The sequence below is a fragment of the Aphelocoma coerulescens genome, chromosome 20 (genome assembly GCF_041296385.1).
Source record: "Aphelocoma coerulescens isolate FSJ_1873_10779 chromosome 20, UR_Acoe_1.0, whole genome shotgun sequence".
In the NCBI taxonomy this organism is placed as follows: domain Eukaryota; kingdom Metazoa; phylum Chordata; class Aves; order Passeriformes; family Corvidae; genus Aphelocoma; species Aphelocoma coerulescens.
In genome coordinates, this window is record NC_091033.1 from 2,625,481 (window position 1) to 2,647,089 (window position 21,609).

General features: G+C 42.1%; 1 protein-coding gene across 2 annotated transcripts in view; it reads right to left on the reverse strand.

The window, feature by feature from the left end:
- Nucleotides 1-21,609, reverse strand: part of UQCC1 (ubiquinol-cytochrome c reductase complex assembly factor 1) — a 46,535-nt gene that overhangs the window by 20,244 nt on the left and 4,682 nt on the right. The window contains exons 3-7 of one of the 2 annotated variants that reach the window (XM_069034428.1): nucleotides 20,179-20,283; nucleotides 15,347-15,454; nucleotides 12,986-13,058; nucleotides 7,177-7,234; nucleotides 1,232-1,340 (exon numbers count right to left, since the gene is read on the reverse strand). In XM_069034428.1, coding sequence (XP_068890529.1) covers nucleotides 1,232-1,340; nucleotides 7,177-7,234; nucleotides 12,986-13,058; nucleotides 15,347-15,454; nucleotides 20,179-20,283 — 453 coding nt within the window. The remainder of the gene's footprint in view (nucleotides 1-1,231; nucleotides 1,341-7,176; nucleotides 7,235-12,985; nucleotides 13,059-15,346; nucleotides 15,455-20,178; nucleotides 20,284-21,609) is intronic. The other variant, XM_069034429.1, reaches the window with a different exon arrangement.

Sequence of the window (21,609 nt, forward strand, 5' to 3'; positions counted from 1 at the left end):
TCTCAGATGTACAAATTTAGATTTAATTCAAAAGAAGATTAACAGGATGTCTTGTCTTTAAAAGCAACGTGTAACGAAGTAAAGCTACGGAATTCCAAACAACTAGGAACAAACTCTGTTTGTTCAAACCCTGCTGATGGAATAACTGAAGTTACCAGAACCAACACCTTCTAAAACCACATACAAATCAAAGGATCAGAGAGAAACTTCTTGAATTACTAATATGATCGCATCCCAGATCCTAACTCACTGGTTAACTCCCTTGTCTGGCACCACCAGGAACATCCTGGCAGTTTCTCCAACAGAACTGACAACTAAGGCTTGACAATACACCATTAATTACTGCTATATGAAAACTGTCACTTCTCTAGCAGCATAATTTATTTTACTCATAGACAAACCTCTATTTAATCACTGAACAGTTCTCTTCCTTTTCAACAACACGGAAGATCTTTCCCAGCCCTGTTCTCCCACAGAAGTGCCCTGAACACAGGCAGCCTCACCAGTATCAGGTCTGCTGTCACCTACTTCCACTGCCTCTGCAATGCCTTCTCTTCAGGCAATTACCAACACCCAGCTGGAGAAACACATTTTCAGACTTTAAGGACAGAAATTACCATTACAACCAACTACCACAACTTTCCTCAGAATAAGCCAGAATGATCCAACCTTGCTCTTCCTTGAAACTTGCAAATGAACTCTCCTTAGAACTACTCTCTCCTTAGAACACCTTTTTTGTGATAAAGATCAGGCATAGAGAGAATCCAAAATGAAAAATACACTAAGGACTAATTACAGTCATGTGCAGGAACTTGACAAAAACCCCTTTTTGATTAACTTTCCTTTAACCATTTTAGATACAGAGGAAACTCAGAGCTCTGCTGGAATTACTGAAGTTGTGGCTGTAGATTTGGCACGAGCCACATTCCCCCCTACCCCAGCTGCTTACTCCTATCCCCATTCTGTTGTAGCAGCATCCGTTTCTGCAATCACATGGCAAATCATGTAGGAAATTAATTAATTTCAGACAAATTAAAACCTTTATCCAGGCCATGATACGCTTTCAGGAACAAGGCCGGTGGCTCAATACAGCAGGTACCAGCTGAAGCTAGTAAAGAAATCAAACAGGTTGATTTTCAGGCATTTTTCTAAGATACCCAAATCCACAAAAGCACTAAAAGATGGGAATCTTTCAATTCCAATGGGATTAACACCACCAGAGAGGACTTACCCCCATCACCTTCCCACGCTGCTCGACATCCTCCCACATGCAGTGCACGATGTAGCGACACATGTACTTCCCTGTGCGGCCCTCCTGCTTCAGCCGCACCAGGCACATCCTGCAAGAGCACACACCACAGTCAGAGCTCCTGAGCTTTTTTTAAAAATGAAAGAGTACATTAAATACATTCCAGCTCATTTAAGATTTTCCTTACGGTATGTGTTTGTGATCAGGAGAAAAACACACACAGATTTTTTTTAATAATCCATGACAAGCTTTTCCATTCTGTACTCAGGAGCTGTATCTGCTGGATTTTGGCCAATCCAGCCATGGAAGAGTGACAGTGGACTCTATTCTTGTTGACAGTACTGTAATCTAGTTAAACACTACTGCAACCTAAATTCCTCAGCCTTAAGAACACCTCACCCTCTGGAGCACGAACACATGGCTTGTCTAATCCCAGGCTCTGAGCCAGCTGTAGCTCAGCTTGGTGCACTCAAGTGCTGTAAGAGCCCAACTAGCCAAGCTGGGAAAGCTTAAGCAAGTTACAGACTTCAACCAATCCACATCAGCAGTGTCCTGAATTATTTCAACTGCAGGGGTCTTTGGATACATGTCCAGGCACCTGGCAAAACCCCCACATGAAAGACCAACTCAGAGGTTTGTAAGCATTTTGTGAGATCTTAATATCAGGCTGAGTTGTTTTACCTTTTTTTTTTTTAAAGCATTAAAGCCACTTGAACTTCATTGCTGCTGTTCTGCCTACAAAATAAAACAATCATTTTATTTTGCCTCTTATAGAACATCTGTAAAGAGCATGAACCGAAGCCCAGGCTGATTCCTCACCAGGCTGGGACCGGTCCCATCACCTGTCCCATCTTCTCTACCTCATTCAGCAACTCTGCTCCTGTGCTGAAAGACAGAAGTGCCTATCCAGGACTGACTGAGTCACCATAGACAAGGTGATGCTCAAACACTGGAGCTGAGAGAAGCCACTGCTTTTCATAGACGTGCTACAGGTAGGAAAATACTCCCAGTTCCTGTAAAACCAAGACAGCAGAGCTGCTGGAGGCCAATGTGGAGCTGGTACACCCTAACAATGGTGAATGTGCCACAAGAGCTAAAAGGAAAACATGATTATTTATTTTTTAATGGGTTCACTTCTTTAGTGAATTTAAGATCTATAAGCATTACAAGTATTTGGTGACCCATGAGTGCCAGCTCAAACAGGGAAAATCATAAACAGCTGAAGTGTGCTAAGATGACTTGTAGAAGGACAGAGGTCCATCTTTATGATGGGTTCTGTCTTGTGTATGGATTAGTAGAGGAAACATATTTTTCAATACGCAGAAGAAGTAAAACATACTGCCAGGGACAGTCACAGAAACAAAAACTGAAGGGAGAAAACCCTGCAGCAGTCCTATATTCTTACTGCTAGTTAGAACCACTGTCCCAGCAAACAAATGCAATTAAGATGGTACCAAAACCAAATCCTCACTTTCTCACAGAAGGATGACAAAGCTTTCTGTTCAAACAGTGATCAGAGAACAGCTGTCAGAGAACAGCTGTCCAGGCACTAGACCTTCCACAAAACAAATGCACAAAGAGCTTAAAACTTTTGGTTTACTTCTACCAGTTTCAAAACCTTTGTTTCTCTTGTGCATTTTCATAACTGAACTGTACAAAGAAGTGAATTACTGAATTCAAAATTTTTACTCACTCTTAACAAGTCAAAGAGAAAAAGAGTCAGTTTAAAAGACTAATTTTGGGCTACATAAAGCCTTTTTATACTTCTCTTGCTGAATAGGTGAACTCAGGGGTGAAAAGTTCAGGGGCAAGAAAAGCTCCCCTTGAGCATAAACAGTGTTTCCTATCCTGTGTGCCTTCAGTGGTAGAGAAGCAGGAGAGCAGTGCAGAGACCAACAGGCAACAACTGGTCAATGACGAGCAAGACTGGAGTGGTGGCAGAAGAAAACCTGCTACTCAATGGAGCCTAGAAGGCAGCTCTGCATTTGGATGCACAGTGCTGTCACACAGCTGTTCTGCAGCACCATGAGTGAGATCATGGAATTTTGCAGCTTATTTGAAAGTTTGGTAGTTTGTTACTGCACCTGCTGTCTGAGGTGCAGACTCTTTAAAGCCTATAAACCTCCTAACTACATCACCATGGTGTGAAACATTTCATCGTTTCACTGCACAATCTGTTCTGTAGTTTAGACAAATACTGACTCATCTTCATTATTTTATTCAGTAATTTTCCCTGAAAGGAAAATTACTCCAAACTCTCTTTAGAAAGCTGTCTACCTCACACTGGTTGGGTTGGATAATTTTTGCTGTATTTAAGTTATGCAGAGAGATTATCTTAGAAGAAAATGATATGGAAGGATGGCTGAACAGGATCAGGAGCATCTGTAACTCAGCCCATCTCAGCTGACGTTGCAGTTTCTCACAACAGCCTCAGCTACAACTGCTTCTGTCAGCGTTCCCAGAGTGCCAGACTGGCCTAAACACCAGAAGTGTTGGTTGACAACCCCTGATCACTGCTGTGATGAGCCATTCAGGGTAAAGCTTACTCGGACCTTCCTGCTGTCCCATTCCTGGCCATTCATTCCTGCTTCCTCAGTTGCTCCAGAGTAACTATTTTTGCAGCTATGCTATCATTGCTCAAAGAAATCACTTTGGATAAACAACACAAATATCAACAGCATTTTTGGAAGGCTTTATTCTGTTTAACCCACTCATGAACAGCTACCAGCTTGGGGGACAGCAGGAACCTCCTGAACCGACTTTTCCATCAGCTCTGTTGTGACATTACACTTCAGTGAATGATGATTACCAGCAGAATTCTGAACAGGTCCTAATTAGGTTTGCATGTTCTCCTGTGCTCCAGCCTGGCCAGCTCCCCACCACTGCTCTATCCAGGTGACAGAACCCAGCCTGGCTGTGCAGTCTCCTCTCCCCTGAGGCCTTTGTAAAGGCTGTTGTAGCGATTCCCTCATGTTAAGATAGGATCAACTAACTGCCTAAGACATTCCAAATAAACTAATTCTTAAAATCCCTCTCAAGCAAGACTATTCTGATGCAATTAAGACACAAAACAGAGAGTTTATTCTCTTTCTCCTGAAGTGCTGCATTTCAAAATGGTATTCTGTCCTCAGGCTTCTCTATGCAAATCAGAGAAATCTTTTCCTGCAGGAACTGTTTTCTACATACTCAGTGGTTCTCATTCTCCTCTGGGCTTCCTCAGGCTGATCAAAACCTTCCTAAGCGCAGGTTTCCTTAAGAAAAACAATGCTTTGATGAACTTTTGCAACAGGTCTCTAAGTCTTTCAGAACAGGAATTGTAACACCCCTCTATTTGATCCTAAATACTTCAGAGATGTCACCATGTTTGGTCTGGTGAAAATATGAAGGGAGCGCTAGGTATCTACATGATAAATACTGCACCAAGACATTCCTTAGCAATCACCCAAGTAATTTCTTTGGCAGTTTGGTAACAGCTCTGGATTCAGCCAATACTCCATTTAGATGCATGGGAAAATGCAAATCCAGCAGAGGAAATAAAGAGCTTTTCTGAAGGTCTGGACTTCAAAATATAAACCAAGAGTCCTCCTGACATCAAAGATGTGAAGTAACAGAAACAGCCTATAAAAACATGACATTCAGGAAAGAAAAATGATGGTTTGGTTTCCTAAATAATACTGATGGGTTGACTTTTTAAAGCATGATTTCAGCACTGCATTGAAAGGTACTGGATTGTTTCTAAAGGAACATTATCTTGAAAGAAGTTTGCAAAAGCAGAGGCTAAACATGAGAGCCTGAATTCCTCTCTTTCTGACTGGGGTCAGTAGGAATATTCTGTTCACAGACAGGAAGAAGCAAGAGCCAGAAATTCAAAGAGAACCCATCAGAATGTGTAACACAACAACGTGCCCTGACAAACCCTGCAAGTCTGTAAAAGCTGGGATACAAAGAATATGCTGACAATGACAACAGTAAGAAAAGGAGACAAAATTTACCAAAGTAGGAAAAATTCCCATCATCTCTGGCTCCAGAAGACACTCTAAATCAATTGAAACTAAACTGCTGAATAAGAGGGAGTAAGTAAGTACATAAGAAAGTCATGCAGACTGCTCTGCTAGGGGGAACAGGAACAGATGGTGATCAGAATCTCCTGGCAGGTCGTTGGCCACCAGATCAGGAAGATTTCTAGCCCCTGAGGCAAATGGTCCAGCAGGAAAGAGAGAACTGGAGCCTTCAGACAGGAGTAGGATGTCCTTGACCTTGCCAAAGCTAGCAGAAGCACTTCTGCTCCCACTTTATCGAGGTCAAACTCCCTAAAGGAAGACAATCCCAGAGAACCTGCCTGGGAAAGCAAAGTATGTCATGGCAGGATGCTGGTCACCCATCTCATCATAAGCAATGTCTACAGCATTTCCCAATGACCCAGGTAGTGAGCAGGCCTGTCACAGGCTTCTCTGTATCCTGGAATATCAAACTGGATCTCTCATTTGTGGTCCAGAATGACAGTGCTCCTTAGGTGAACCTGCCAGGAACACAGAGGAGCCAGGCTCATAAACCCTAGAAAAATTAACCTCTAGTGCTAACCTCCACACTTGAATTTTCACTGCTGTCACAAGGCAGAGGGATTTGGTTCCTTCCTGCTTGTGCAGGATATTGCACCTGTCCACCATATCCTACACATAAAGGGTATTTCAGTTCTCCTCAGCAAATCTCTCCATAACATCACCAGCTCAAAGTGCAGCAACTCTCGGCCGCCTTCAAAAGAAGCCAATGTTCTTTTGACCTTAGAAACTTCTGCCTATCCTATACCAGTTTCATCTCTGTCATAGTTCCCTTGTTTATTTTTATAATTAATCTTGAATTTGATGCTTTGTAATACATTGTCCTGTCAATGAGAAATCAAGATGATGTGAAAAAACTGTGTTCTCTGCAGATTCATCTTAGCTCTCTTAGGTTTTCCCAGATACTTACAAACAGTCTGGTTTTTAACATATATTGCACCAGTTTTCAAAATACCTATATGAATTATTAGCTTATCAATTCATTTTTAAAGCCTTTTTCCCAAAGGGAACAGTAGGAAATAAATTAACTGCAAATTTCAAGGGTCCTCCTTACTTGATTCCACTGATTTCATTAACTGATAATTGCAATATTCTGCTAATTTATTCACTCTTCAGTGTAATGAGCTGCCCCATCTTTCACTATATTGAGGAGTCAGGAAATTAAAAGGGAGGAAGGGAAAAAGGAGGAGGCAAGGAAATAAGGGGCCTTAAGTGCAGCTATTTCAGTACAACCCTCCTTTCAGCTTTTGTACAGCTGAACCCAAGTCTATGGACTTCAGTTCCCTGAAAGATCTGGCACTCAGAAAATTACTGTACTCCCTTGTGCATCCTCTGACCTTTCTAAGTATGTAATGCTAGATGAAAACCTGATTTTTTTGGCTACTATTTTCACAAACGAAAAAGGGAAAAAACTTCACATTTAAGGTGTTAAATATTTTTACATGCAGCCAAGCTGGCATTCACAACCCTGCATGTACCTTTCAGAGGTGAAAGAATAAATGCCAGTGCTATAATTTGTTAAATGCTTCTCATCACCACAAATTCTCCCAATTTAAATGACTTTTACATAAATTTAAACCTTTCCTAAAACATCCAAGTAAGATTTTTCCACATAGCCTGAGCAAGGCTTTTACAAAACTCACGGCAAAGATCACTCCACTAGTGAGGAATTTGGAGATGTAAGAGATGTCAGCTTCTCTATGGGACATTTTGTTCTTCAGCAGAAAACTGCTGAAATACAGTCATCAGTAAAATGACTATAACCTCTATTATCAACCATGGATAGAAGGCTCTACTTTTTCTCACATTAAAGTGCATATAACTCCATTTCCTGAAAATACTTATATTACTATTTTGTTTTTCACTTACCAGACATGAAGCTGGGCTACTAGAAACCATGAATTCAAGGTATCAGGCATTTGGCATCCTTGATAGAAGGGAAAAAAAAAAAAAAAAGCAAAACCAAAACCAAACATTAAAATGAATTTAATCACATTTTGTGCTTAACAGAAATTCACTACACCAAAATCTAAAAGCATTTTAAGTAATTTATTTTCAGTAATAACAGTACATACATACTGGAATCAAACATCATTTACTGTCACGTTTGTGCTTAAACTCTAGAACATGCAGCCACAGGATGCTGTGGATTCTGAAAGATTTCAGGTGTTCAGAGCTCACTTGGATAACATTTACGGGGGAAAAAATTCCAGGAAAATGGAGAATGAGACAAACATGTGGCTTCTAGCTTGGAGAGCCCCAAAGCAGCAGCGAATAATACAGAGGAATCAATGGATGCTTTGCTCAGTTCTTACACTCTTCCTTCCCATGTGCTGCTGTCTCCTGCCAGGGACAGAATTCTGTTACCTGGGTCTCTGCTCCCACTCCACTGTTTGGATTTCCTCCATGGCTGCACAGCCCACAGCTCTCCAAGTGTTCCATCCAGGCTACATTAGGATTAAACCCATCAACCAACCACAGGAACAATCTGTTTCCTGATTCAGCTCTACTCCCACAGCCACTGGTTTTCCCAGAGATGGCTTGTCCATATGTGTGTTCACATGATGGATTTCCATTTGCTGTTAGGATGTGAGGCTGCAGATTTAGGTCACGTGGCACAAAAACCATATTCCTCTTCCTCATGCTTGAAAAAAATGAACCTGTGGGTTCTGTGCATGCCAAATCCTTCAGTTCCTGTCAATCTTAAACCTTCCTCCCAGGCACACTTCTGCATCTGTTTCCTGGAGAAGTTTTTAAGGGAAGTCCCTAATGAGAAGGATCTGAGACAGTCACCTTGGCCTACCCAGCACTTGGTGTCATCTTCTGAGCTGTTCAAACCTACCTGGAAGAAGGCCAGAGAGCCTTCAGAAAGTGACTCTACAGTCCAATGTGCCCTAGGGAAGTCAACCTCATTTCTTCTGTGTTGAATAGATTCCTTCCTGGCTCCTTTACTTCTTGGCCGTCAAGTATTACCAAGGAGATCCACCGAGATCATGAAGCAATACTTTCACAGCCTCTTTCTTTTTATGTGCCAGCTCTGGTCAGAAGCGCCAGACAGATCACCACTATTCTTCCCTCCCCAGAGAGATGACTCCATCCGTCTGGGAGGTGCCAAGCTTCAGCACCAGTGCTCATACATCACCTCTAAGACAGTACAAAGGCACTAACAGTCCATGTTTGGAGATTAAACAAAAATCTCCCTCACCCTTCTACCCTCTTGGCTCTCTCATTCCTATTAGAAATAGTTCCTGTGCCTAGAAATAACTACTTTGAGCTAAAGCCACGCCAAGGCATCTCTAACTAGGGCAGGAGCACACAATGCCTGCATTAACCAAACCATCTCAGTAAATGAAGGTTCCACAGTCAAGAGTCAAACACTCAGTTCAGACAGAGGTTTCTCCAGTAGGAGTTCCCATGGATCAGTCCCCCACCACAGAAATCACTCTGCAGTGGAAAGCAAAGCTCACACCTCTGCTCCTGGAAATATGGAAAGTTTTTAAAGACCTATTCAGTACCCAGGAGGCAAGAATTTTTTCCCTAACTTTCCAAGAGTTGCAATTCTATTTTTATAAATCATTTTTAACTTCTATATTTGGACTGTCTGCGTGGTAAATTTAAAGGAAGGGTGGCTCCTTTAAGGCAAGAAGCTCACCCTCAGATATCAGCTTTGTAAAAAGAATGGAATTCTAAAATTTGGGGAGCTGGAACACTTTATTCTAGTAAACTATCTGGGGAGAATAATTCTCTGTTTCATTACAGGATGGACCATTCTCCTCATAATAAAACTAGATAAAGACAAAAATGTCTGATGATAAAGCTACCTATGAAATTACTGTGATATCAGCTGGGGAATAAACCTGTTCTATACACAGAACACATCCTGGTCACGTGTCTAGTACCATAAGAGACAGGAATGTTCAGAATTATGAGGACATGTGTTTTCCTGAAGTCATATTCTGCACTTAAAATTCATCAAGTAAGGGATGCAAAACTTGACTGTGGACTTTTTCATGATGGGTCATCTTTGCCACTACCACAACTTTAGGAAGGACACAATGGGATAATATCCCCACATACTGCAAAAGAACAGGTGTGCTGTGGCAGTGTTCCCCGAGTGTGGCAGGCAGCAGCAGGAGCCTGGAAGGCAGCTGGTGGGGTATGGGAAACACAAGAATCAGAGTCCTGTAACTTCCAGCCTTCTTGAGCTGCGTTGAGCCCCACAAGGTGCCATCCAAAAGGCTGATTTGGTAGGACGAGCTCTCTACTGCTGCTGCTGCCTGACTTGAGAGAATTAACAGCATTAATAGTTTGAGCTGAAGCCAAGGTTACCCCGCAGTCCATATTCATCAGCCAAACTCCAGTTCAGCTCTGAGTATCACCTGCCTGATCCTAAAAATTCTTTTGACCTTTCAAGTCTGAGGTGAGGCATGAAGCTCTCTCCTCACAGGCTGCCTCCTCTGCTGCATCGGAACTACCCAAGCTCTGTGCCAAACCCGGCACCAGCAACTTTGCTATTCCCTCTGCTGCTTCTCTCTTCTCCTTTAAACAAGAAACAGCTGAAGTCCTAAAATAGCTCCACTTTCCACATAAGCAGCACAGTACAGACATTTGGGATATGGGCTCTAAAGCAGAGCTCCCAAACTTTTGTCCATGAGTGATCCAATATCAAGAGACGAAGGGATGGCAAGCATAATAAAATTAACTGCAGTTTCATACTCAAGAGTTTCAATTAAAACACCTTCTTTATATCCTACAGTGGTCTCATGACTTGCATATCCACAGTCTGTATTTTGGGAGCTGCTGTTCTAAGGCGTATACAGACAGGCAGTTCACAGGGCCCTAATACTGTGCCATGGAAATTCCACTGGGCATCAGCAGGAATGCAGTGAGATAGAAAGGGAGCCCATAAGACATGAAATGCTATCACTGTCCTAGTCCTCACCACCACACTATCCACTCTTTACACTGTCACCTCTGTAAGAGAGCTACCCTACAAACTCCACACACCAATCCAAGCTCCATAAAGTCACAGTGCAGTCGTTCCTTATGCCACAACACAACCACACCACAAAAGCACATCCAGAAACACTGAAGAGGGCTCTGTGAAGAACTGGTTCTGCTCATGCAGGTTAACGAGCCCACGAGTGGTTTCACACATGAATGGCTGCAGGTTTCCCAGGGCAGCTCAGCAGGTTAACGGGGCTCACACGTGGCCGGGAAGGAGCTAATAAGCTCTCCAGAGAGCAAAGCTGACTCTGAGCAGTTCACTTACATGGATATCAACACCCTCCAGCTAGAGCCAGAAGTGCTGGGGGCAGCAGAGCACAAACACAGCACAGCTCAGCACACGGCTGTGGCTCAGGCAGCACCATCCCACCCTGGGGCTCCCCGGCCAGCACGGCGTGGGCACTGGGAGGGGTGCAGCACCCACGGAGCACAGGCTCAGGCACTGCTCTGCTGTTGCAGCACCACGGCAGAGTTCACAGGTACTTGTTTCTTTCCCTACCAGTCCCACAGGCTGCTCCTTCAGGAGGGAGCAATGGGCTTAAGCAATGTCCATCTTTAGTTGAAAAAAGGCAAAAAACAGCTCCTAACAGTTTGATGAAGACATGGTGAACTCAAGTGGAAGTTGGGTATCTTGCTCCATGCCATGTTCCCCTCTCAAGTATGCACTCCTTAGCACCTGCTTTGTGCCACAGCTGCTCTCCACCAGACCCTTCCATGTGCCACTTTAGCTCACCAATACAGCAAACTAGGATGCCAGTAAACTGGGCTGCTCTCTTTCAGTAACCTCATTCCCTAAGAACCTAACTGTCCAGTCCAGAACAGGGGCACAGGAAGAAGTGAGACTTTTCCCTTTAGCTGCTACTTCAACTCAGCTTCCCATGGAACCACAGCCTAAACATGGCAAAACCATGTTAAAAGCTTCCTGTCCATTCCACACTGCCTTTGTTTTAGGGGAACTACTTTTTAACATGGATCACAAGCCCGTTAAATTTTTGAGCTAATGCCCTAAACAGCTGCAATTCTGTGTAGACAGAAGTAAAAGAAATTTCTTTTACCTGTTTTGATATAAAAATAATGATTTCATTGGAAGCACAAGCACTGATCCCCGCACCACAGGTGCTCTTACACCACCAGTGGGTGCATCACGCACTCCATCAATCCCAGCAAACTGCCTTGTCCCTTAGGCAACAACTGTCTCAGTCCATGCAAACACATCCTACTCTTTAAAATACACATTTTCTTTTTAAGACAGTAAGACAACATCAAAAACATAACTGAAGCTACTTTACTCAGTATTGAGCCTGAAAATCTGTGCCAGTATTTTTTCCACAGATATGTTTTCAAATTCCTTTAAATTTTAAGCTAGAGCAACATTTATAGACCTTTGTACAATTAAAAAGGGATAGTGAAACACCAGTTAAAGACAGCAAAGCCCCTGTCTGAGAGATAAATACCACAAACAGAGGAGACTCTATATGAGCAAGCCTGGGAGGGCACACAGCTGGGAGAGGGTGTGCACAGGGAAAACGAGGTTCTCAAGTTTTGATCACTAGTGATGAATCCTACTGCTCACAGAATTCTCTCACTCCTGCAACTGCCAAAACCATATCACAGGTTTGGAAAACCTTCTGTAAACCACTTGGAAATCTTGCAGTAGCAACACCATGTAACAAACCACCCTCAATAAGCTCTGCACTGGATGAAGGTGTCCCTTCAGCTGATCTCTCAGGAGGCAGCAGCCCCAACCTGTGCTGTAAGAAAGCATCTGGTAGCCCAGGAATCCAGGTGACAGGCCAGATCCAGCTAATGGGCTTACTATCAGCTAAATCACAGTGACATGGGAAATGATTCACATAAGAAAAAAATATTATTGTAGCTTACATAAGTCTCAAAAGTACATCTTCCCCCTTCATCAACCAGATTTGAAACTATTCAAAGCTGCAACAGATTTTTTTAGTTAATAGTTAAAACACTGTGTACAATGTCAAAAAAAACCATCCCAATCCAAGTCACTAATATACCTATATACTTATAGGAGGGACTTGTATCTCTGTTCTAGTCATACTCTCTACCCAGTCAAGAGATGTGTCCTGATTTAATGCTGTCAGGGTCAATAAAAAATGTAGAAAGTCTCTTAAGTTGTACCCAAACCTGCCCCATCCATGACAGGGAGAGACAGGAGATCCCTGTGATCTAATTGACCTTGTATCATAAAAAAGTTGTGTGTCAGTGGATGGGCGTGATTCCCTTATCTGCATCCCAGTTATACTGGGGATGGCACAGGGTAGGACACAGGCACCATCTGACCACCATAAAAAGGGAAGAGATAGTTGGATTCTTAGTTTACCCCACCCCTCGTAATAAAAAATGGCAAGACCCTTCAAAGTCCAGGATATTCTGAATTTTACCCATCCCACCCCAGTTCCTGTTCCCCACTGCAGGAGGGAAAATGTAACAATGCCAGACTCCAGAGTCTGCCTTTGTACCTCTGTCACTCCAGAACGTAAGGGAATGCTGCAGTACAGTCACCTTCCAGCTGACTATGCCCTGGTAGGATCTGACAAGTCTTTTTGTTGTTGCCTTTATTGGCATAAATATATCCAGTGACATAATTCCATCGTAAGTTCTCTTACCAGGACAGCAGCTCAAATACCATCAGTCCCCCACTTACTGTTAAAGAACTCCTCGAAGTCGGTTTTCTCCACACAGCACGTGTACATGCGCAGCGCTGCCACCTTGATCTTCTAAACAAAAAGAAGAGACAACACTTGAAGCATTCATCACCAGAGCTGGTGAACACTACTGGTTTTGTTAAATACACTGCCATTTTCTGAAAACACTTCTTTTGAGAATCACCATCACTTGAGATTTTCAGGAGCACATTATACTATTGTATCTGCCAGTAATGGCATGAGTGTAATTAATCTTGCCTTGAAGGAAAAGAAATTATTAAATGTCTTCCTGAATATCCTTCCAAATCTAGTGTGCTATAATACTTGATATAATTTCAGAATATATAAATTAAATGGCCTTACTTACAGAGTCTCCAAAGATCCCAATTCACAACTCCTGGTTTCCTCCAATAACTTTAAGTGATGTATACCACTAAGAGTGTTTTGTGTCATTTAAGTTTTAACTATTAAAGAAGTCACATACCAGACGTGTCCTAAAAATAGTTTTTCTTTTTCCTAGAAAAATGAAACTTGACTGACTACACAAGTGAGAAAGGAATCCCAAATGATGAACAACATGAAGTATTCCCAGGTGCTTTAGCATGTCTCTTTTTGTTCCTGGCCTGCCACTGCACCCAAAACACCTCCAGTGCATCATCTAGAACACAGATACATGTGCTGAAACTTCAAAGAGCACAACAACTAATAGCAAAGATCTTAAAGAGAAGCAGCATTGGGTTTGGATTGCTTTGGTTTGGTTTTTTGTTTTTCCTACTGACATATACCAGTGATCATGTCAGTGCTCACCACATCGCAGTGATGAGCACCCTGCCTGCTAAATGGCAGTTCAAATCACCAAAGTAATTATTTGTGTCTCCTCCAACCAAAAGGAAAATAAAGAAGTTGCAACTGATTGCTGAGGAAACACAGGACCCCATTATTTTTCTTAATAAGTAATCTCAGGCTTCTGTCAAAAATCAAACATACATCTAAACTTCTTGAAGTGAAATGATTTACATTGCTTACAGGAGTTCTGAAGGTTTCCCTTTTAAGCGAAACACTGCCTGGCCTGTGAGCAGAGATCTCCCTGGTGAGAGTCACTGCCCCAGAGCAGGCATTACTAGACATTAAAAACATATTGTAAAGAACAGTCCCCACAATCCAGTCCTTAAATAATGCAGGTAACAAAGGAGAAACTGATGAAATTTAATCATGGAAGTTTTAGGGGGTAGAAAAGGTGTGGGGGAAGGGAGAATAAAACAGAAAAAAGCAAGAGAAATATTAAGAAACTTCCCAAAGATCTCCTAGAGAGCACGGGCAAGGCCAAAAATGAACTCAGGTCTCTTGGGCCCTAACCACAAAATAACTCTCTCCCAACCCAGGGTTCCCAGCCAAAAGCAGGCAGTAAAGAGCAGCAATTAAGGAGAACTCTGAAATCAACACTTAGAGCTAACAAGAATCTTTATTACAACAATATGTACACAAGCACATGGGAGAGAAACTACACTCTCAAGAGGTTTAGTATCACCTGATTAAAGCAACTGATTTTAACCAAAATACCTAAGCCTGTTACAGGTCATTTATCTTTGCTTTACACTTTCTGAGGAGCAGCATGCAATCAGCAACAGTTGATCAGTCCCTGAGGATCAGCCCCTGAGGAGGTGCCCTCTGCCTTGCAGCTATTCAAAGCACCTTAAAACTTCTATTATTTTTAATCTTTTTATTCAAATAACTGGTTTTAATTCCAACACAATTGGGCTCAGTCCTTCTTTCAAGCTGCCTTTTCCTCTCATTCTTTTGTACTCTTCCTTAGTTCAGAGAAAAGAAATTATGAATTTCATCTTTTTTCTTCTGCATAAGGAACCAAAAGCATCTCTTACAGAGCTGCTCTCACTTGGGTCAGTGTTAACAACAATTTTATGAAAGGGCTATTTAAAAAGAAAAGGAGAAAGAGAAGGACCTATTTGTGACTCTGCCCTAGTCAGCTACCACTGAGCAGTGATCTGAACAGCAACCACACCAAATCTCACCACTGACTGCTCAGAAGACACCCCTGTTAAGGCTCTTACTCTGTTCTTTGGTGAACAAATGAAGTGAAAAATCAGATATCTGAAGAAATTCAAGAAGGATTTAGACCCTACAAACCAAATACAGTATTGCTGCATTGTCAGTGATGGCAATACATAGATAATGGAGGGTCAAGATACAGATTATTAATTCCTTACTTCAGAAAATAGGAATTTACATTAAAACTTTTCCATTAAGTACTGCTCCTATCATAAGAAAAAAAAAGTGGGGTGTTTTTGTCTGCTTTTTAGAACTATCAAACAACCAAAAGAATTATTAAATTACTGCTTTACCCATCTGCTGTACTTGAGTGGTCCTGTGAACCCCATTGCTTCTATTATCCTTGTAAAAGCACCCACTTTTTCTTCAGATGGCTGCAAGGAATCTTTTGCAGAAAGATGCTGTAAAATTGAAATAGCATATATTTCAGTCTCAGCAATTAAATCTGACATATTTCAGTTAGCAAAGCTGCAAATTTAACAGAGAATTTTAGGGCTATTTTGTTTGCTTTCTTTGTTCAGCAGAACAAAACACTGTTTAGGTCTCCTCTGAAAATATTCCACTGGTTTTCATATATGACATTCCTCTGTTTATGAATACAAACATTGCATAACCATTGTGATTAAAATATCCCACTGAAAGCTCACATTCAAATAGTCTGAACAGAAACCTGCTTTCCAAAATATGGCTGCTATCTTAAGACTCCCATACTCTTTCTAGGTGTCTTTACTTGGGCTTAAGTCTTTTGCAGATAAAATGAGCAAACAAATCACAGAAACAGAATAAATTAAGCTAACCTTTCACATTCCTTCTCTTCCTCTCACAGGCATTCTACAGTAATTATACACTATATAAACCAATCAGCTCTGTTTTAAAACCAATGAAGATATGTGAACCCACCATTCTTACCAGAGCTCTCCCCACTGTCATTCCCCTTGCAGTTAATCTACAGAGTACTTGTAGAAAATCCAGATCAGCAAAGTACTTATTCAGCAATGATTTGCAGTGTCTGCAAACATGAAGATAAATGTTCTCTTCCAGACTCACTACACACCTTAAACACCCCTGAGCTGATGCTGTGGCTTAAGCCCAGTGGGCAGCTGGGGATAGGGGAGAGAACTGGGAGGGTAAAAGTGAGAAAATTCATGGGTTGAGATAAGGGCAGTTTAATCAGTAAAACAAAAGCCACAGACACAAGCAAGCAACAAAAGGAATTCATTTCCCACTTCCCCAAGGCAGGCAGGTGCTCAGCCATCCCCAGGAGGGCCAAGCTCCATCAGAGTAACATCACACCAATGTCACCCCCCTCCTCCTTCTTCCAAGCCTTTTATGTGAGAATGATGCTGGATGGTCTGGAATGTCCCCAGGGTCAGCTGGGATCAGCTGTCCCCACGATGTCCCTGCAACTCCTTGTGCACCCCCAGCTACTCCACTGGTGGAGTGAGGAGCAGGAGAGGCCTTGACCTTATGTCAGCCCTGCTGAGTAACCAAAACATGCCTGGGTTATCAGAACTGTGTCCAGCATAAATCCAAACCACAGCCCATACCAGCTATTGGGAAGAAAATTTACTCTGCCCCAGTCCAAAGCAGCACAACTGGTAAGAAAACTTCATGGCATTCTGCCTCTAAGCACCCTGGCAGCAGCCATCAGCCAGCTGTAATCACCACTGGTACTCAAGCAAATAATTTCCATTAATTAAGTATGCAGTACAGACTTCTTGCTATCAAAAAATTACTTTGAACCCATCTATTGCACATGAATCTCCTACATACACTTGAGGAAATACAGCTGAGAGCCATAAAAATCTGCAAAAGTAATGAGACCAGGATGCTAACTCCAGCAAGGACCAGGAGCAGATCCTTGGGGATGACAGAAAAGCAGTGAAATACAGCTCTCAACCCCCAGCCTTCTGGGATGTACCTGTCCAGCTTTTGACAGACATTGCTGCACAAGAAAATGTATCTATTCACTTTTTTATCAGCTCCAACTGGAAACGCCTTCATTGGTAACATGAAGCTGGGGAAGTTGGGTTTCAGAGTTTCATAGTGTAAAGAAAAAAAAAAATCCCTTGTGCCTTTTTAAAATCCAACCTTGTAATTTGGACTAGATGATCTTTAAGGGTCCCTTCCAACCCAAACTATTCTATGATCCTTGGATGCTCCCAATTTTCCCATAAGAACCTGAGAACAACCATTTCCTATCCCACTTTTCAGTGTCTTTTATTACTTTTATAGGCCAGTATAATACATATGCTCCTTAGTATAGAAGGGTCCTAAAATAGGCTATTCTCATATTGAAAGCTTTTCCCATTTCTGATCATTCTCTACAGCCTTCCTAGCACTAATATAGTAACGAAATGGCATGAATGATAAGTAAATACATATTCAGATACAGATTAAAGTACAGATCCATACTCTGCACAAGTTGCTATACTTAATTAGAAACTAACTGTAAAGGTGACAGGAATTGGAGCTCTGAGACATAACCCATCCCTGTGCATATCCACACACAAGCCTGAGCAGTTGAGATAAAACACTCTGCACTTGTGCACTGTCCATGGATGGCTGCCAGTGGCTCAAATCCTGCCACGCCCAGCACTCAGGTAAATAGGGAGAAACACATCCAGCACTATTTTAATGTCTGTCAACCACCCAGACAGTGTAAACACTGCCCAGGACCTCCTGTGATACTCAGTTCCTCCACTGAATGCTGGGTCATTAAAACCGTTCACAAGGTCCCCTCTTACCAATGTCTGCAGAGGCACATAGCATCATCTGCCACGTGTCACGGACCCAGTGATTCCACCAACACCTACATGGGTATTTAAACCAATTTTAGTACCTTCTCTTCAGGATTCTGCAATGCAATATTCTCAGCTATACTACAAACGACCCCGAACCCTCCATCGTAACTCCATAATCCCCCTTCAGCTAGGTAGTGATAAGAACTGCTCAAGGCAGAACTTGTGTCCAATAACCACTGCCACACTCACTAAATCAACATTCATCTCCTCCACAGCAATTCGAACCACACTGAATCTCTAGTGAACCCAGGCAGAACTTCACTACATGCCTCTTATCTACAAGTGCATTATGAAGTCTCCCTCAGTACAGGTTTTTCATTATGCGTTAAGTTAAAAACAAAAATTATCACAATTAATCTGTTGTTAGCTCATCACTAAAACAATGGCTAACCAACAAGCAGGTTTTTCTAGGAAATGCCATGTTTCTTGCTTCATTCTTCTGCAACTCAGCCTGAACTAGCTCAGGAGATGGAGAAGGGATTTAAGCAGAGAGTGCTTGGTTCAACCTATGCATAGAGGCCTGCAGCTCATCCTGCCAATGCCAGCGCTGCAGCCAAATGCAATTAAACAATCCTCTGTGTGTCTGTAAAATCAGATCTAGGAAACATTGGGGTGAGGAGGGGGAAAGCTGTGTGGTGCTTAGTTGCCAGCTGGGCTAAAACCACGACACAGAGAGAGAGAGAAAACTTCAAAAATGTATTTTACAGCTCACTCAAAACAGGCTCATCAAGACACTGCAAGGGACATAAGCCCACCTCAGGCTGCCTTTCCTGCTCAATACCTGAAATGCAGTGCTTAAAGCAAACAATCATTTTAATTTTGACACCAAACATAAATTGAAACATCTGGAGCTCACCATTAATTCCAAACCACTTTCCCCACCAGGAGTGCATAGTCAAGTTCACATTTTAAAGATGAGTAAGTACTTCTCTATTCAAAATAATGAAGTTGCAGTCCAAAAACCCATCTCAAACCTACACTGTTATAAACTGCTTCCTCTCTGGTCATAAATCCTGCCTGGCTTCTTACATCACGGCTATTTTAACTGGGAAGTTTCCCCATCCATCTTTCAACCCCTGTACCCCTCCCCTTGCCTTTTCCAATACACCAAAAGCAAATCTTGAGTCCTGCCTTGAAGATCTTCATGGCACTCCTGGTTTGTTTGATCTACTGTCTTGTCACCCACTGCTCTCCCAGATCTGCTCTGCAAGTGCTGCCTGTGCAGGTCTCAGAGAGCACTGCAGGCAGGAATGGGGATTAGGGGCATGCACCATGTTTGGGAGCCTGGATTACATCTTTAGCTCTGGCTGTGATAAATTGTGCAACCCCTTTGTATATGCTTCAATCTCCATCTGCAAAATGTTTGGTTTATCTCAACAGCTGAAAAACACTGAAAAATTGACTATAAGAAGGAAACCCTCTGGTTAAGAAGCGAATGCAAAGAGCAGGCATGGGTTCTTCCCTTGTACACTTCTGGTTTTACTTCATTTTTTCTATCCATGTCAAAATAACCAATTTAAAATCCTTCTTAGTATGTACCTCTAACTCCACATCAGCAAAATGCACTATTAGCTAGACAGCAAACCGGGATTATTGTTTTAATGGAAGTTTTACCCATCAGTCCCTAACTCTTTTTCCTTCTGTCCTCTCATTTCTCATGCATGCATTCCATTTTGCCATTTTCCTCACACTGGGTTTACAAGAGCAGGATCAGGATATTTATTAGTTGAGAGATGCTAACACCTTTAGTTTAAGTGGTAAACTGATCTTATGGAGTTGATTCATGCCTCAGAAAACTTCTATTCCAAGACAAAAGATAATATGTGTACAAGACACATAGATGACAGATTAACAAAATAGCACAGATGAACAGTAAATTATTACACAATAATTAGCTGTTATTAGTAGACTGCATGACAATTTGCAGTGTTTAGCAGATAGCAAAACTGTCGCCACACGTTATTCCCACACTAAAGAATCAGGAAACATCTTGTCACTTCTAGTATGTGTGGAAGGAACATCTGCCCCAACACCTTGCCTTAATTTCTTTCCTCATTGGACAGAAGCCCTCAGCCCTGTCAATGGAACCTTCACCCTGATAACCCAACTGTAACTGCACCTTCCTATGCCAGCCCTTCATCTGCTGGAAAGGAACAGAATTCCTTCTCAAATTACCAGACCCATTGTTCACATTATACTAGAACATCTTAGAGAAAGGCTGAATCCTCTCCTACATGTTCTGAGAAGTGTTTTGCCTCCTGTCTCTGTAGAATCCCTAGCACATGTGCCCTCCAACAATAAAAATACCCAACTCTTCTCACCTTATTTGTATTGTAAAAGGATCTGTTTTGCTGTGTGATGGCTCCATTGGCTTGAATCAATCCACCACAGAATTTAGAAAGTTGGAAGGGGCCAGCCTTGTGTCTCTAGCATAAATGATAAAAGAAAAGAAAAAAAATTAAGAGACCACTGATTTAACTTTACACCAACCACCCATAGTTTGCTTCCAAGTCAATTAATCCTGGCTAATCCTGAAAAATTCTGTATCACAAAAAGCACAAACTTATTAGAACTGTTACAAACAAAATGGCTGTCCATGCTTAATGCTCCACACCACATTTTCCAGTGTTCCATGAATGTACTGATGGAATGGACTGGCAGAAGACTGCACTCAAAAGCCACAGGCTCTCTGACTCTCACACTACTTCTAATTATGGGGTTTGTCTCTTAATAAAGAGTAACTGTTTCTTCTGATTTGGCAGACAAACAGCTATTTTTATCTACAACTTTTTAGCTTATTCAATTGTCTTTGTGGCCAGGACTTGAGAAAACACAAATTGCAGTGTAAAGCTACCACTACAGCCCCTATAACTTCAGAGCACATGAGTTCAATCACAGAGCTACTGCGCAACAAAGAAAACTCTCAAGCAGGAGCAAGTGGGCTCCCCAGGAAAGAAGCTCCACACTGAACAGAACACTCTCACAGCCTCCCAACACACACAACATAGCAGTACCTTGTTTATCAATTAATTCAAACAAAGTAAATATGCAGTTCAGGGCAGTCATCCCCAAACATGTACTGAATGTACTGGTGGCTCAGAGTAAGCCCAACCTCATTAATAACTTCACAACTGCTCATTTCCACCTCTAGTCCCAATGTCACGTGCTACTGGTGTGGACTGGTGCTTTCATAGCAGAGTTGTGTCACAAAATCACTGGCAATTTTCCCAGGACTGGAAGATCTCCTCTGAAAAAAAACACTCAAGCCAAAGAGCTTACAGGGGAATTGAAGTCTGTACATCATGGCTCTATGACACAAGTTGTGATATACAGGAGGACGAAGAAGAGGCTTAACCCCATTTTGCTTCATTAAATGCAGGAAAGAAACTCAAGAAATTCACTCTCATTCTATTCCAAGAGCTGGCATCTATTCCCATTTTCTACACATTTTTCACCCCTTTATCGTTAACTGCTATTACATGATGCTCTAGTTGATTTACTCTGGACAGACACACTCTGGCACTAAGCTGGCTGTCCCACAACTGGGAGCCAAACTGCAAAGCTTCCACTGGTACAACACTAAATGTGCTGTGCAAGGTAAACACCCATCAGTATTAGGAAGTCCAAGGCCACTATACAGTGGAGACGCTCTATAAAATAAAGTGGTCTCTAAAATAAAATGCTGGCAACTACATGCAGTTGTGACTAGCTTGTAATAGCTAGTCTGTACTTCTGTATTTAATCTTCTCATG